At 58.2% G+C, this 16455-nt stretch overlaps 4 protein-coding genes across 4 annotated transcripts; 3 read left to right on the top strand and 1 right to left on the bottom strand.

The window, feature by feature from the left end:
- Positions 1-2453: 2453 nt before the first annotated feature.
- On the top strand, positions 2454-6298 carry D7B24_002079 (uncharacterized protein; the record flags this gene model as incomplete). Its single annotated transcript, XM_028636295.1, has 2 exons — positions 2454-2746; positions 2827-6298. The coding sequence occupies 2 exons, from the start codon at positions 2454-2456 to the stop codon at positions 6296-6298; spliced, it is 3765 nt and encodes a 1254-aa protein (XP_028491435.1).
- Positions 6299-7637: 1339 nt separating this feature from the next.
- On the bottom strand, positions 7638-10388 carry D7B24_002078 (uncharacterized protein; the record flags this gene model as incomplete). The annotated part of the gene is made up of 1 exon (XM_028636294.1): positions 7638-10388. One exon carries the CDS (start codon positions 10386-10388, stop codon positions 7638-7640), a length of 2751 nt encoding a protein of 916 aa, XP_028491434.1.
- Positions 10389-11623: 1235 nt separating this feature from the next.
- D7B24_002077 (uncharacterized protein) lies at positions 11624-12430 on the top strand (the record flags this gene model as incomplete). Its single annotated transcript, XM_028636293.1, has 3 exons — positions 11624-11708; positions 11752-11945; positions 12008-12430. 3 exons carry the CDS (start codon positions 11624-11626, stop codon positions 12428-12430), a joined length of 702 nt encoding a protein of 233 aa, XP_028491433.1.
- A 1528-nt stretch (positions 12431-13958) lies between these two features.
- On the top strand, positions 13959-14528 carry D7B24_002076 (uncharacterized protein; the record flags this gene model as incomplete). Its single annotated transcript, XM_028636292.1, has 1 exon — positions 13959-14528. One exon carries the CDS (start codon positions 13959-13961, stop codon positions 14526-14528), a length of 570 nt encoding a protein of 189 aa, XP_028491432.1.
- Positions 14529-16455: the final 1927 nt, after the last annotated feature.

Here is a 16455-nt window from a genome sequence, read left to right as displayed (position 1 = left end):
CAATGAGGGGAGGCTGTGTTCCCGCCGCACGCGATGCAGAAGCAGCTTGGTAACCTAGGACGACGATGTCCATTGAACGTTATTTCTGGCCATGGGCTTGTACTCGCAGGGCAGCTCGGCAAAGGCAGTGAGCATGGACAAGTATAGGCGAGCCCAGCAGTACGGCGCTGGCGAACGGGATGTAAGGAGGAGTTCGGCTTGGTACGACGACATGGGTGTCTGGTGACGGGCGACGGGCGATGGGCGACGGAGGCGAGCGAGCAGGTGCTTTTGCCCAAGGAAGCTTGGCTGTTGTTTGTCAATTGATGGGATTGACAGGACCTTAGTTTTGCTTTGTTGGGCACGATTGTTAAAGAGCCATGTTGGGGGTTTTTTTTTTGGTTGCTGCTGGTGGCGGCCGATGCTGCCGATGTCGGGCGCTGGTCTCGTCTGTCTTTTGCTCGCTATTCTGCTCGCTAAACGAATGCACGCTCGCCAAGCCAGGTTTCCAACAAGAATCAAGCCAAGGCCTGATCGACAGATTGTAATCAGGACCCGAGCCTTGTTCGTTGACGCCTGGCATGATGATTGATGAGGTGACACACGCGACAAGGGGGGGTTTCCAACCTGGCCGCGGAGATGGCGGGAGTTTAAAGATCGCGAAGCCTTGATGGTCCAAGGGTTGGTTAGTGGTGGACTGACAACACTCGAGTCTCACCAGAAATGTCACGGCGAGACGAGACGACGGCGGGCGGAGGAGCGTGAGGCTTGACCTAACGCGGAAAAGCAGCGTCAGAAAGAGGAAAGCAGCGATGTCCGGCTGAGGAGACCCGTAGATTGTGGCAGTCACCACCCCCTCAGCCAATGAAAGAGGAGAGACACATGGTCCTGGCACGATAAGGCCTTAAGGGGCCCCTGCCTGTACTGTAGGTACATGGACCGAGTGTCCACCCAGTCAGCGCCTCCCTGGTCTCTCTCTGCAGGAGCGACCCAGATGGGCTCCGCCTGTGAGCCCACCACTACGTCAACCACATCGAGTGAAGCTGCTCAGTGTGCACTTGGCATTGGGCGATGCCAAGGCCACTGGCTCACGGCAGGACCAGTGTGGTAAGAACAGCGCACTGTCCTTCAACTGGCCCCAAAGATTATGAGCAGTCACATTCTGGGGAATACCATGCGCAGTTGCAGGCGCAAGGTGCAGGCAGGACGACCGAGCGCGCCTCCCCCCCCCCCGTCCACTCCAGGTCGCTCGAGGGAGGTGTCACATCCTCCCGCTCATAGCGCGATGTGATGCCCCTCGAATGCAACCTCAGATGATGTAAGATGAGTCGTTGCCAGTGGCAATGGCAAGCTTGGTGGAAGGGGTGCGACGAGAGTTGGGATGCGGAGGCGGGAGAAGACGAAGAAAGAAGAGGAGGAAGATGACCAGACGTTGGTGGGTACAGAGACAGGTGGCATGGATGACTGAGATTGTATCCTCCTTCTTCGCCTCTTGCCTCTTGCCTCTTCCGCTGTTCTGCCTGCTTCTCTGCGAATGGCGTTTGGCGCACAGGACTTTGTCTCTCATATCCAACCTACCTATCTACTTATCTACCTGTCTAACTCACTGCGTCCTGGTACCTCCGCATCCACAGGAGAAGGCCCACATAGTGCGGATGAAGACTACGGGAGTGTTCAACACGGCCTACTTTGATTCACTCCTCTTCAAAGTCTCCAGCCTCCATACCACACCAACTCCACCACCAAGGAGCAGCCGCAGCTACCCAGAGGCTACTGATGCATGTACTGCATTAGCACGGTGCCAGACTCCATTCGTGCCTGTGCCAGCCCGATACGTACCGGCTTGGTCCCCACCCGTCTTTGCCCGCCAGGCCGCAGCGTGCACCTGCAGAGTGCAGCGCTGCCAGCCCACCAGCCCACCCGCCCACCAGCCCACCAAGCCCAGCCCAGCCCACCTTCTGGTTCAGCGTTTGTCTTTCCTGAGCCTGGCCGGCCTGGCTAACCTGACCCTCCTTCTCTCTCTCGCTCTCTCTCTGACACACTTAGAAGCACCTACCCCACTGCACCTCCCTCGTCGTCCTTCAACACTTTGACTCGGCCTGCCCCAGCACTCAGCACTCAGCACTTCGCAGCTCCTCCTGTGACACCAATCTGCGGAACCCAATTTTCTCCCATCTACAAACCACCATCGTCGCTCTCACGCGAGCGTCCTCTCTACCACGACTCTTCAACCCTCCCCTTCGCTTCGCCCTTCTCCCCCCCCCATTTTTTTTCTTTCTCCGACGAAACTTGGACTTCGACTCGATTCCAGTACGGCTCGCGACCATGGCTGCCTGAACAAACCGCCCGACTGCCGCCTTTCGCTTCTTCGGCCGCCGCGCGCGCCGCCCTTTGCCGTGCTTCCCCGCGTCACAACCATACATGATGTCGAATCGTCACTCACTCCTCTACACTCTCCAGTCCAACACTGCATCATGGAATCGAATTCCTCTCAGCAGCAGCAGCCGCCGCCGCCCCACCAGCCTCAACCCTCCCGCCACCTTCATCTCGCCCACCTTCACGCCCTGATCCCCCCTCCTTCCACATCTCCAACGCCCCCTCTGCGAACGGCAGCGAGCACCCCCATGAGTTCGCCAGGCCTCTTCAGCCCCTCGAATCCTCGCCCGAGGCACAACTACCCTGGTCATGCCGCCTCCGACTCGAACACTCCCGTTCAAGAGGTTTCCAGTCCCTACCTCCATCCGCTTCAGCACCACAAAGTTAGAGAGTACGTGTAGACGGACACTCAGCCGCCGAAATCCTCTCTTTTTCGTCTCGACCTTGCATTGTTGCTAACACACGTCGCAGGACGCACAAAGCCCTGATCGACTCAGACAGCATCACAGGCCGGAAACTCATCAACCAGTATGAGGTCATCGAAGAAATCGGCCGTGGCATGCACGGCAAGGTCAAGCTGGCCAGGAACCTCGAGACGGGCGACAATGTGGCCATCAAGATCATTCCCCGCTACTCCAAGCGCCGACGCCTAGGCAAGGTTGCTGCCATGTCCCCCCAGGACAAGACGATGCGAGAGATTGCCATTCTGAAGAAGATGCGCCACCCAAACGTCGTTTCCCTCCTCGAAATCATTGACGACCCCGAGCTGAAGAAGATTTACCTCATCCTCGAACACGTCGAGCTCGGCGAGGTTGTCTGGCGCAAGAAGGGCCTGCCACACATTTGCATGCATGAACGCCGCCGAATCGAGCGTGAGATGCGTGGTGAAGCCCCGACTCCTGAGGAGGAACAATATGACCTCTTCCTTGAGAGGCGTCAGGCCATCAAGGACCTCAAGAGGGCCAAGATGTCGCAGGCGAACGCAGGCCCGCACGACTACTGGAGCATCGAACACGGCATTGCCGATGACGGCAGCAACGCCTCTCAGTCCCGCGTCCCGTCCAACGATGATCTCGCCCTCTTCGACAGACTGCCCGGCGATGTATCTCTTCCCAGCTCGCTACGTGCTTCTCGCGCCACATCCCGCGCCCCTTCCAGGACGCAGTCTGTCAAGTCGATGAACCAACCTCCCCCGGACCTCTCGGCCTCACCCGACGGCAGCGATATGGAGACCCCCGGCCCCCTCCGTTCGAGCAACCAAGGCTCCTCTGCGGCCCTGGACGGCACCATGTATGGGGCCTATATCGAGGAGCGGGCTTTCCGTGGCCGCTCCCCCAGCATGGCGGATTCCATCATCTCCCACATGTCGTCGATCGACTGGAACCCCCGCACCCACGACCCCTTCGCTGACGACTTTTCTTACGTTCCTTGCTTCACTCTCGAACAAGCAAGGTCTGTATTCCGAGACACCGTCCTTGGCTTGGAGTACCTGCACTACCAGGGCGTTGTGCATAGAGACATTAAGCCGGCCAATCTGTTGTGGACAAAGGATCACCGTGTCAAGATTTCCGACTTTGGTGTCTCGTACTTTGGCCGCCCCATTCGAGATGGCGAGCCTGACGACGAGGCCGTGTCCGAGTCGGAGGCCCAAGACTTTGATGACGATCTTGAACTGGCCAAGACCGTGGGCACACCTGCCTTCTTCGCCCCCGAGCTCTGTTACACCGACGCGGACCGCGTTGAGCAGCCGAGGATCTCTGAACAGATTGATATCTGGTCCCTTGGCGTCACCTTGTACTGCCTTGTTTTCGCACGCATCCCCTTTCAAGCAGAAGATGAGTGGGCCATGTTCAAGAAGATTGCTACCGAGGACGTCTTCATCCCTCGCCAGCGCCTGCGGCCTGTAGACCCCTCTACCAGCCCCGACGAGAACTCGTTATACAAGCGCCAGAATAAGAAACCCTATCGGGACGACAACGAGCTTGTTTACGAAGAGATTGACAATCTACTCTACGACCTCTTGAGGCTCATGTTCACCAAGAGCCCAGACAAGCGCGTCAGGCTGCGTGACATTAAGCGCCATCCTTGGGTTGTCCAGGGAATATCGAACCCGATTGCCTGGATCGACGAAACAGACCCGGCCCGCCCATCACAGGGTCGGAGGGTGCAAGTTGACGCCAAAGAAACCGCGCATGCCGTCGTCCCAATCACCTTCCTCGAGCGGGCCCGCTCGGTCGTCAAGAAGGCCGTCGGCAAGGTCATGCATCCCCTGGTCAGCGAGCGCGGTGATAGCAGATCACGCAAACGGGCAACCAGCAGTGTGGCTAGCTCTGCCGGTGAAAGCAACGTTGCCCATGCTGCCGTGCCCATCACCAACCCGCGGGATCTGCGGCGGAAAAGTCTCAAGAGCGATGACTACTTCGCCGGTATCTACTCTGCTACGCCAGATCACCCTCTGTCGCAAAGTGTAGATGCCAGTCCCTCTGACTCGGCGTACGATCCTCTTGCCACTGCCATCGCGCAGCCTTCGCAGAGTGCATCGTCAAGTCAGAAGGGAAGGAGCGTTCGGGATGCTAGCAACGAAGAATGGCCCGCTTCGTATGACTCGAAGAAGAGTGGTGCTTCAATCTACAGGCCAGCGAACAAGCAACTCCACACCAGCATCGGCAACAGCTTCCTGGCTTTGACAGCTGCCTTGACCGGTTCTCAGACTGTCCCTTCATCGCCCGCGGCTGCGATGTACGAACCTAAGAAACAGCGCTACGTTGATCAACATGGCCTGGACGATGCCTCTCGGTCTCACTCGGTCGATCGCAGCCTCTTTGCAAGCGCTGACAAGCGTGCTGCACCTCAGGTCGGGATCAGCAACGCAATGGCACCCGGCACCGTCCACCGGACACCGAGTCGACCCCGACCTGTACGCTCGGTCGATCTGGGCAAGGCCGTGAGGGAGAACAACCCATCACTCGCATCGCCACTATTCTTTTCATCACAAGCCATTACTGGATATCAGCATGGCCAACCTCACTCCGATTCGAATATACTCGACGGTCGAAAGGGTCCCGCCTTGTTCGATGAACGACCAGCAACGGCACACCGCACGGATCGCCCACAGGACGTGCCTGACGCAAAGACGCCGCCGCCTCGGTCATACAACACCTCGACACCCGAATCTTTTGCCAGGGCTAAGGAGGGCCTCATCAAGAAGCAGGTGGACGAATACCAGCGTAACCTGACTGATCAATTGTTGGACGCCAAAGAGACGCCCGTCTTTGATCCCGCCGACATTCCGTGTCCGCCATCGCCCGATGACGAGAACCCTCCGCCAGTGTCCAGGGGCAGCACCATGGAAACGTGCAAGTCGTCGAGATCTACGTCAATGGCTGGTCTGACGACACCGCTCACCAGTCCTAGCGAAGTTGCCAGCCCCATGTCGTCGAGTGCATGCCCATCAAAGGAGCAGATGCTTGTCTTCCACTCCGACCCCTCATTGCCCGCTCTTCTGAGCGGCGCGAGCTCTGTGTCGGCTGATCAAGAATCTGAACCTGTTGACTCGAAAGCTCTGAGCGGTCGCCCCGACATTTTAGAGACGACCGATTCTCTGACGCCGCCTGCTTTCGCCAAGGAACCTGTTGCCGGGTTCCCTATTGAACACCTTGAGCAACAGTCTTTCGATAGTGGTGTCATCGCGGTTCAGCTTGATGTGCCGAGCCCGCTTCGGAGCTTTGCCTCAACGCCGGAGATGCGACCTGCCGACGATGATGATGATGACAGCGACAGTGATGGCATTTTCATGTTCAACGCGAAAAAGAAGAAGGCCCCCACTACCAGCATCAGCAAACCTCAATTTAAACCACGCCGGAGGGATACAAACGCTAGTATAGCCAGCACCGAGACAGCCAAGAGATACGCCGTCAATGACACGTCATCTCAACCCGAGTGAACGCACAAACCAACCGAGTATTTTCAAACCACACCAAATCTCCCCACATTTCTCTACCTATTCTCTACTACCAACCAACATGCCAAACAAGTCGGCATGGAAACGCCTTTGTTTGCGCCACCATTGCGTTCAGACGCGGAGAGGGCATCTGCATTTTGGCAGACGGCCGTCTCACTTTACCTCATCGCATCAGACAGCATGCAATCATATTGCAACCGCAGGCAACTCGAGAGAAGAGCCGCGGAGATTTCTCATCAGGGAGGAGGCAGACTGTTTGAAAACATGTAGAACTGGCGCGGACATTTTCCTTTTCAAGCCGTGCTTCGTTCACGCCCTGCCAAAGGGCATCACCAGATTGGGAAGGTCATTTTGCTTCAACAAATCTGTTTGGATCACCGGACCCCTCTTCCAAGAAGGGCCAACGGGACAGGAACGCAGGACGGAGCCTGCGAGAGAACCAACCACTCATCTCTCTACTTTCCACTTCTTCTTTTTTCTTCTTCTTTCTTCTATTTTATTCCTCGGGCGTCTTCTTCATTGCACAGATTGTCAGAGGGAGCGGACGGTGCAACGGATGGGGATGGGCAATTTGTGACGATTATACGCAGGATGATGGAATGAAGCCGGGCCGGGCCCCAGGCGCCCCTGATGGGGTTGCGTACATGCTGCCTTGGGGAGCTGGGCAACGGCTGGACGGAGAGGGATGGACTTACATGACTTGGGAGGAACGGGATGCCGAGCAGGGCGGAAAGGGCAGGTTGTTTGTTGTGCGGTTATGTTGCATTGCATATATCCCATCTTTGGCGGCCCAAGGGGGCTGCCAACTGTAATGAAGGAGGGAAACCCTCAGCGGGGTCTACGATACCAGATGGATGAGCGGGATGGGATTGGGATGTGAAGGACTTGCGAGACTGGCGTCTCTGATTAGCGTAGTCGTAACATCAATAGAGCGGATCGACGATCCCTTACCCACGAAGATTGTTCCTTTGATGCCTGTGACAGACGAAACTTCCAGGCGCACTCGTTTGGATGCTGCCATGTGAAGAGACAGATTGGACGGGCAGGGATGGCGGGGCACATTGGTGGAATCATCAGTTAATTACTACGCTACATGTGTGCCGTGTGCTGCCCGAGCGCGGTCGTCAGCAGACAAATCTACAAAGAAATAGAAAACGACGAGGTCCCATGATTTAAAAAAGGGGGGGGGGAGGGCCAATGTTGTCGTATTTCTTCTTGTCCATCTCGCACGCACGCCGGCCTGTTGCAATTGTGGTATCCTCGCGAGTCGTCATCATGCCAAACAATCCGTGCCATCCATAACGTCATATCCCGTTGAGCCTTACAGCTCCTGCTTGTCCTGCTCGCCATGCTGCTCCTCCTGGCGCTGCTGCTTGACGGTATCGTCGGCAGAGCCAGTCTCGGCTTCGGTGTCGACCTCGGGCTCGAACGCTAGGCTAGACGCCTCGACCTCTTCGGGTACGAGTCGCGGTTCTGCATCGTCCTCGCCGTCGACGACAGACGCCGCTGGCGCGTCGCCGGACGAGCCGCTTCCTGAAGCGTCCTTGTGCTCGAGTTGGACCTGCTCTTCCTCTGGTGCAGGCTGCGCAGCTTCGGTGGGCACCGTCGAGGGGGACGGTGCTTCCTCTGTGACAAAGGCCTTGACGGTCTCGGTCTCTGTGACCGTCTCGACGACACGGACGACTTCGCGGGAGGTGACAGTTTCGTCGACCGGAGCGCCAGCCTCAGGCCTGACGTCGGCAGCGGTGGCTGCGCTGGGCGTCTGGCAGGGATCCTGTGCCGTGTTCGGCTCGACCACTGCGGATGAGGATGCGTCGGCCGGTTCCACGACAGGTTGAACAGCAGGTTCCACGACTGGCTGGATTGCCGGTGCTGCGGCCACTGTCTTGATCTCGACGACCTCGGGCATGCCAGCATCGTTGTGAGGTATTTTGCTCTCCCAATCGTACATGCGCATGTCATCGCGGACAGGCGGCTTGACAGCCAAGAAGAGGACGAGCAAGGTCAAGAGCACGAGAGCCACATTCTTCCGATCCTGCAGCATCACGCGTGCGGCCTCGAGGAGGAGCTCGGGGAGAGAAGCGTTCTGAAGGGGCGGTGGAGCGGCCTCACGCCTTGCTTCACGTCGGGCACGGGCTTCTTCTGACGGCGAGACGGGGGTAGGGCCCGGGATATAGCTGTCCGGAGTCGGCTCGGTTGATCCTGCGTGAGACATGGTTGGCTGAGGGGTGTCGCCGTAGATTTCGCGCATACGGGCTTCGTCACGGAAACGACGCTCCTCGAGCTGGTCATGACGGGAGACGGTATCCGAGGAGAGCGGTGTTGGCTCAGCAGGGCTGATGGCCGGGAGGGGTGATGCCATGGCCAGAGCTGGCAGAGCAGCATGCTCAGTGTAGCCATTCTCCATCATGGAGCTCTCGATGAGGGCAGCCTCGGCGGCCTCGGCTGCAGCGGCCTCGTCAGCCTCGCGCTCGGCGGCTTCGGCAGCCTCTCGTTGCTCGATGGCAAGTCTTTCCAGCTCGTCCAGCACGCCACCCTCGATGATGGGCTCTATCTCAACGTCGACACGCTCCATCTCCTTCCAGCAGGCGTCCCAGGCACCCGCCTTTATGAGACCGTTGCTGGCGTACACCTTGACGCGGAAGATCTTGCCGGGGCCCAGGGGCTCAAACTTGATCTCGTGATGGCAGGTGGTGCACCAGTGCGTCTGCCCGTGCAGGCTCTTCCTCGGGAGTGAACTGCTCTGGCGAGAGCGGAGCTCCGGCTCGTCCTCCTCCTCACTGTCGAGATCTTCGGTGAGGGTTGCCTCGTTGGAAGGCCCGAGATAATGTCCGCACTCGAGGATTCGGGCACGGCGGCGAAGGGGCAAGTCGAGGGCGTCCAGCAGACGCTCCTCGAGGACTTCAAAGTCGTTCTGAGGGTGGGGTAGAAGGACGCCGCGGTCGCAGACGGTGTCGTCGAGGCGGTCGTGCAGGCGGCGCCAGTAGTCACGCAAGGTTTTGGCCTCGGGAGAGAGAACGTCCGACGGTGCTGCCTCGAGGACATCGGCCCAGGGCCAACGTAGCGGCAACAGTGTGGCGTGCAGGAGCACGAGCGGGGGCGTCGTCTTGCGGGGCTTCAGGCGGGAAGGCGTGGTGCGGCCCTTGGGTGAATACTGGGCCGACATGGAGGGGCTGCCGAGGCGGGAGATGGTGGGCATGTGGGGGCGTTTCGAGGATCGAGGGGAGCCACCAAAGACCGAGGGAGCAGGCGAGGACATTTGGAGGGCGCGGACGTCTGAGGTGGAGTGGAACGCTGGGCGTGGGGTGCTTCGGAGTGTAGGTTGGAATTCTCGTGGGTCGTAATGGGAGAAGTCCGAGATACGGGAGTGCTCGGTGCGCGTCTCGTCTTCGTCGTCGACGTGTTGGCTCCTCTTGAGGAGCTTCATGCCATTGTGCAGAGATCCTTCGAAGGAGCCGAGCGAGCTCCGGGCGCTGCGGTCGCTGAACACTTCCGAGTCGGCCTCGTGGTGTGAAGAGCTGTCGCCGGCGCGGTCGTCATGCGAATCACTGTCGTGGCGGCTGGCCTGTGATTCCGAGACGAAGGATCCGCGCGAGTTGCGAGAGTCGCGCGAGTCTCGGCGGTCACCGTCCGTCTCGGTGACGTAGCTGACCTCGGTCCCCTCCACCGTGTCATTGTCATTGACGTGGGAGCTCAGCACAGAGTGTTCCTCCTCCGTCTCGCCATGGCGGTTGCGCTCGATCTGATGGACGACTGCTTGGGCGGCGGCGTGGATGAGGGCGTCGGTTCGACCCGAGACGCGGCGGTCGTCGTGGTCTGCGAAGTCTGCCGTGTCGATGGACGGGTCGTGGGCTGACATGTCGAGGCTGTCGTCCTGTGACTGATGGGGCAAACTGGCTACGAGACCAGCCTTCTCGTGCTGATGGCTCGTACCATCGGTTGCTGGCGTTGCGGGTTCGGCCCTGTAGCTGTCGTCCTGGGAGGCAGGTGTGTGGTCTTCCATGGGCGTGCGCAGGCAGGATGGGTCGACATGAATGTCAAAGTCAAAATCGCTAAAGCCAGCTCGAGGCATTGAGCCGTGGGAGTAGGTGGTGGAGGGGCGGACAGGGTGGTGTTTGTTGTCCGGGCGGTTGTCTGCAGCAACAGCAACGGCAGCGGCAACGGCAACAGCAAAGGCAAAAGCAAAAAGCAACGAGTCAGAGAGCTAGTCTCGAGGGGTTGTAGATCCAAGTCGGTGTATCTGTACAGCGAACGAGCTGTGTCGGACGGCGACGGCGGGACGAGGGAACGTCTGATGGCAATGCTGAGGAGTGTGTGCCGCAAGGGCAAGGTCTGATGTCTGGTCGAGAGCGGTGAGGTACAGGTACGCGTGCAGGTACCAGCAGCGCAGGTGGTTGGGCAGAGGTGCAGGTGCAGGTGCAGGTGCAGGTGCAGGTGCAGGTGCAGGTGCAGGTGCAGGCGGGCAGGCGGGCAGGCGCATCCCGCCGCTGTGTTTACTCTGGTTGCCCCGCCAATCGACCCAGTCCCCGCCTATCATCATCTGCCAGCGCATGGCGCCATCATCAACGGCCACATTGGGGCTCTCTGAAAAGACCGCTTCTTGAACTCTGATTTCTCCGTGAACATGACGCCGATGGACGTCGTCGGAACAGACTATGTCTTGATACCACTAGGATCGCGATTTGCATGCCAACACATACTCGAAGTGAGCGTGTGTCTGCTGTGGATCGGGGCCGACGAATGTGGGCCCCGATCCTTTATCTTATCGCTCTCATTCACATGCATGAGGCCCTGCCAATGTAGGTAGGCAGGTACTTACCTTATGTATCTTGATTAGGTAAGGTTCCTTGGGTAAGTACCTGGGTAAGTACCTAGGTAAGTACCTAGGTACCGGTGTATCGATGCTCAACGCCATACCTTGGAGCATCCGAGCAGCCCCAGAGTTACAAGAGACACTTGCAACCTACCAAACCCCCGAAGCCGAGACGACGTCAGACGGTTTTGGCGTGGCTCTGGGGCCTCTGGGGCCTCTATTCCTCTGGGGCCTCTATTCCTCTCCCGTACATATGATGAAGCCTGAGGATTCGCATCCTAGCGCTGGACACGATGGCTCAAGAGACTAGCATGGCGGCCACCGCTGCAGCTCGGAACAGAAAGCAAAATACTCATCGCAACTAGCATGTCTCGTGATAAGTGTAGAATATAAAATAACAGAGAAAAATGTGTCGAGCATGGTATTCCATTCGACAAGACACCCCAGTACACAGCTGAACATCTTACCCTTCGTTCCAAGCATCACTCCCCAGCATGGCAGCTGCTCTGAACCTCTCGAAGCCCGACCGCACCATCCATCTTGGCGTCATTCTGCTCAACAGGCAAGTCGAAACTCTCCGTTCCCAATGGCTTTCGAGAAGTCGTTGCCCTCTGATGATAAGCCAGCGAGACTGAGATCCTTGATGTTGCTCCCATTGACCTCATCCACGGCGTGAGCAAGCACTTCACCGACCCCATGCCGGACGCCTTCCTGCCTCCCGAGCTCAAAGCCCAGGCCCTCGACATGGAGTTCCACTGGGTCTCCGAGACGGACCGTCCCTGTCGCCTGACCAGCAGCATATCGATGAATCCAACCGTGCGTGTCTCGCAATACCCTGGCCCCTCCAATGTGCCCCCCGCCCGCTGACGCAGTAGCAGGACACCTTCGAGACGTGTCCGCCCCTCGACATTGTCCTGATGGGTGCCCATCATCCCAGCTACACGCCCAGCGCCGCGGAGCTCGCGTACATCCGGAAAGCCTACGACGCCAGCGCCGCCTTCCTCACCATCTGCGGCGGCCTCATGGCCCCTCTCCAGGCGGGCATCCTCGACGGCAAGACGGTCACGGCGCCGCGCTTCATGCTCGGGCAACTGCGCGAAACGAACCCGGGCTCGACGTGGCTCGAGAAGCGCTGGGTTCGGGACGGGAAGCTGTGGACGAGCGGCGCCCTGCTGAACGGCGCCGACATGGTGTCTGCGTTTGTGCGCGAGCAGTGGGGCCGTCAGGAGGGGAGCCTTGCGGGGATGATGGCAGATGTCGGGGCTTGGCCGAACCGTGATGTTGATTATAGAGATGCGTAGAGAGTGGCGGGGCCACGGCTCCCGCTTAAGCTCTCTCGCGGTGCCGGGCTACGACGGATGAACGACTGGTCCTTGCCTGAGGTCTTGAAACGATGTTCGGCAGCGGTACCGATCGGGTTGTGCCTTCACACGTGTTCCATAAGGCATTTGCATCTAACTAAATGCTCAATATGAGGAGTGATCTTTCTCGACTAATTTCAAGGTCTGACAAAAGGGCCGCTTGGTGTATGTCTGACCTCACCTGGAGTCAATCTATCCGAGTTGTCCTCTACTAGCCTGTATCGACAATACATGCCCGTAATACAAGTCAGACAACCGAGAATGATGAATTGGCACCGAATGACCCGCATCAAGGTCCCCTACAGTCCCACGCTGGAGCTTCTTGCCCATAGTATCAAGGCGAACGCTCCACATACTGGCCCGTATCATCTCGATTCTCTGTGATAAGAGCGACAAGAACGGCAAGATACAGAGTCCGCGGCCGAGGCTCACGGGGCCTCTAAGCTAGAGTCTAGGCCTCTCAAGAGGCGAGCCGGATACTCTTGAGGACTAGGCTGTCAGGTTGAGCAATCAACCGGGAAAGGCGCGTCTGAAGACCTTGGACAAGAGGCTTCAGAAGACCCTGGACAAGAGGCTTCAAGAGACCCTGGACAAGACGCTCTAGCATCCTCATACGAGTGCCCCGATCTGATGTACCTCATGGCTCCTAGTTGCGTAGAGTTTGAGAGGTCTCATGGGCATGGACAACAGCTTTAGAGAGGACACCTGCGGCGCCGAGCAATGCATTTGATCGAGCATCTTGGCCTGCTTTTGCGGACTCACTGTTTGGTGGTTACTCTCCTCCTTCACTTGAACCCAGGCAAGCCGCCAAAAATAGATCTCATGGTACGAGTCGCAGCACTGGATGCTGAGACGGACACTAATTTTCTGCTCAGCATTACACACCTCATCGAAGGAATGCTCATACTTCCAACGCATGCACTCTATATCAGGCAATAGATCGAGTTCATAATTGCGTCTTGAAGCCCAGAGCGCATTTGGCGAGACAGTCCAGTTCAGCGCAAAACAAAAACATGTTTGACGATCTTCATGATAGTGTAGTATTATGAACTCTAGTACACGAAGCAAGGCATCTGGTATACTGTGCATACACATCTTTACCTTGACAGTCTGAAGCTGCACAACACAACAAATCAAGGGCCAGCTTTTGATTGATCTTTCCATCATGTTCAAGTGGGATAAGAAATCATCTTCTAACCTTCTACCTGGTTGACAGTGCTGCTGTTTCGAGTACACCTTGGCAACATTCTGGTTTTGGAGCATTTGGCATAGGAAAAGTGCACTGAGCATGAGAGTACTGTGCAGGATCGCAATCGTCCACTTCCCCGATCATCGCGGGGCAGTGCTAGGCAGCAATGGCTTCAGCCTCAACTCCGCATCGCACCGTCATTCTTTATACGATACAAGAAACGCCGAATGCTGGTCACAATCACAGGAACCAAAACCCTCACCGCACACCACATCAGACATGGCGCAACAACGAAGACTGTACATCCAAATGTCAGGCGCCCCGGGCTCCGGCAAGAGCACGCTCGCCCGGCTGCTCGCCAAGTCGACCGACGCCGTCGTCTTCGACCACGACGTCATCCGCTCGACGATTCTCGCGCACGGGACCGCGTTCGACAGCGCCGCCCAGCTCGCCTACGGCATCGGCTGGGCGCTCGCCGAAGACGCCATGCGACAGGCGCGCAGCGTCGTCATGGACAGCACGTGCAACTACGCGGAGACGCTGGGCCGGGGCCGCGCGCTCGCCGAACAGCACGGGTACGAGTATTGGTATGTCGAGTGCCGGGTCGACGACCTTGCCGTGCTGGACCGGCGCTTGCGCGCGAGGGTGCCGCTGAGGAGCCAGAGGACGGGCATCGACGTCGCGCCTCGCGATGCTGGGGCTATCAAGAACGGGGCCGAGGCCGAGGCGCGCTTCAGGGAGCGCATGGAGAGCCCGTGCCGGCCGGACAGCAATGTCATTATCGTTCAGTCTATCGGAGACCTCGAGGACCGGCGGGACGACGTTTTGAAGTGTTTGAATGGACGTTGAACCCGGGGTGCGAAGGGGGGTTCATGGAGACATAGCTCAGACCGGAGATGCGACCGACCAGTCAGGCTGTTCGTACTCAAGTTGGAAATGTAGCAGTATTCTTGTCGTTGTCGTCCGTATCGTTGCCCTTGTGTTTCTGTAAGTATAAAAAAGACGCTTGACACTCGTATCAGACACGGCTGCCAACTCAACTACACTTGCGCAGCAATCAGCCAGCGACCGCTGGGACAATTTGGAGCGCAAGCCGTCTCCGCGATTGATCGTCTTTGCCCCGAGCACGAGACTCAGACAATGTCTCGGGTGGCCTGCAGATGATATAGCAGCACGTGGAGTCTGCCCCTCAGAAGACGCCGATCCGGCTCGCAGCCGTCACAGCTGAACACAAGTACATACTGCGACATGGCGAGCGATCAATTGACAGCAGGTAGCACCGCCGGGCACGCGGGTGGGCAAAGAAACTGGTGATCCCCCAAGGAGTCTCATGCCGCACTACTCGCGAGCGCAACTCGGACGAGCGACCACACCTACAGCAGAGCACTTGGTGACGGTATCCGGGCAGCAGGACGAGGTTGCGCAGCATGATGCACCGAGTTCCCGAGCAACCCTTCTGCGCAAAGAGGCCATCTCCGCAAAGTCGGGAGGGGGAGCGAGAGCTGCATGAACACCTCGAGATCGGCAGCGTAAAACCCCCCCTCCCCGCCGTCAATACCACTTCCCCCCCAACAAGGAGGGGGAGACGCATGGCCATCTCGCAAGCGACGCTCGATTGATTGAATCGGCGCTTCCAATTGCGCACCATGCCGTCGATTGGGACTATCCTGTGCCTGGCTGTCGGGCTATCGCCATGCAGAGACCGACGGGACAAGAGGGAAAAAACAAATCAAAAGTCGACGCAAACCAGATCCCTCCCCCCGCAAACTCGCTAATGCTGCGAAGGCACGGAAGGAGATCCTTTTTGGAAAGGATCGCGTTGCTTGGGATGGGATGGGGGCCTCCGCAGTCTTCACACGCCCACGGCTCACGAGTTACCATTTATGACCTGCGCAGAGGTAGGCCCGGCCGTTGGTAAGTGTGTCCCGGGGAAGGGGGGAGCCAATTCTGGGTAAATTGGAGTTGCACCCAGCCAGCACTGCCCACATGTGTGGTCCAGGGGAGAGGGGAGGGGGGGGGGGGGGCGACGGGAACAAGCCTTGTTGATTGACAAGGGAGAAGGGGGGAGAGATGGGTCGTGTGAGTGTCTTGTCCCCTGAAGCAGAACCACGCGAGAGGGGGGACGCAGAACAGAACGACGGGCGCGGCTGTGGGTTCGGATGAAATGGCCAATGCTTCCGGAGGGGGTTGCATTGCCTACAGGCGCGGATATGCGGGCGGCTGGGGATGGTCGAGTGATCCAGGTCAGGACAATAGGTCGTGCCGCTCATCGCCTTGACGGGGATCGGGAGAGGAAGACCGGGGGTGGGAACAAAGACGATCTGAGAAAGGACTGATGGTCAGACGTAAAAGACAAAGGGAACATTGGTCGCTCACGTCGCAAACTGAGGCTGATACGATCATGCCCCTTGTGCCGAACAGACGGAGAGGCCGCGAGGCGTTACGCGGACGGGGCGCTCCCATGTTGCACAACATGGCCGACGTTGCAGTGGCGATACGAGCTTCTCAGGCTCCAGGAGTTAGCTTTTTGGCGCGGTAAATGACTCGCCAGTGGTAACACATGTACATGTAGGGCGAGACTAATCGACTCCGGCCAACTCGGAGGAACCCCCGGCCAGCGCCGAACCGCCCGCGCCAACTGAGCGAGGTGAGATTGGATTGAGATGGCATGTTCCGATTGCAACTCTTCTCACACACACTAAGCTCGCTCGCTTCGTCTTCTTCTTGTCTCGATTGCGTGGTGGCCCCCTTTTTGTGTATTAACCAACATGTTAGA

This window comes from Verticillium nonalfalfae, assembly GCF_003724135.2.
Source record: "Verticillium nonalfalfae strain VnAa140/NRRL 66861 chromosome Unknown scaffold_148, whole genome shotgun sequence".
In the NCBI taxonomy this organism is placed as follows: domain Eukaryota; kingdom Fungi; phylum Ascomycota; class Sordariomycetes; order Glomerellales; family Plectosphaerellaceae; genus Verticillium; species Verticillium nonalfalfae.
Note: the sequence above shows the minus strand (reverse complement) of the source record. Positions and strands in the feature narration are given on the sequence as shown.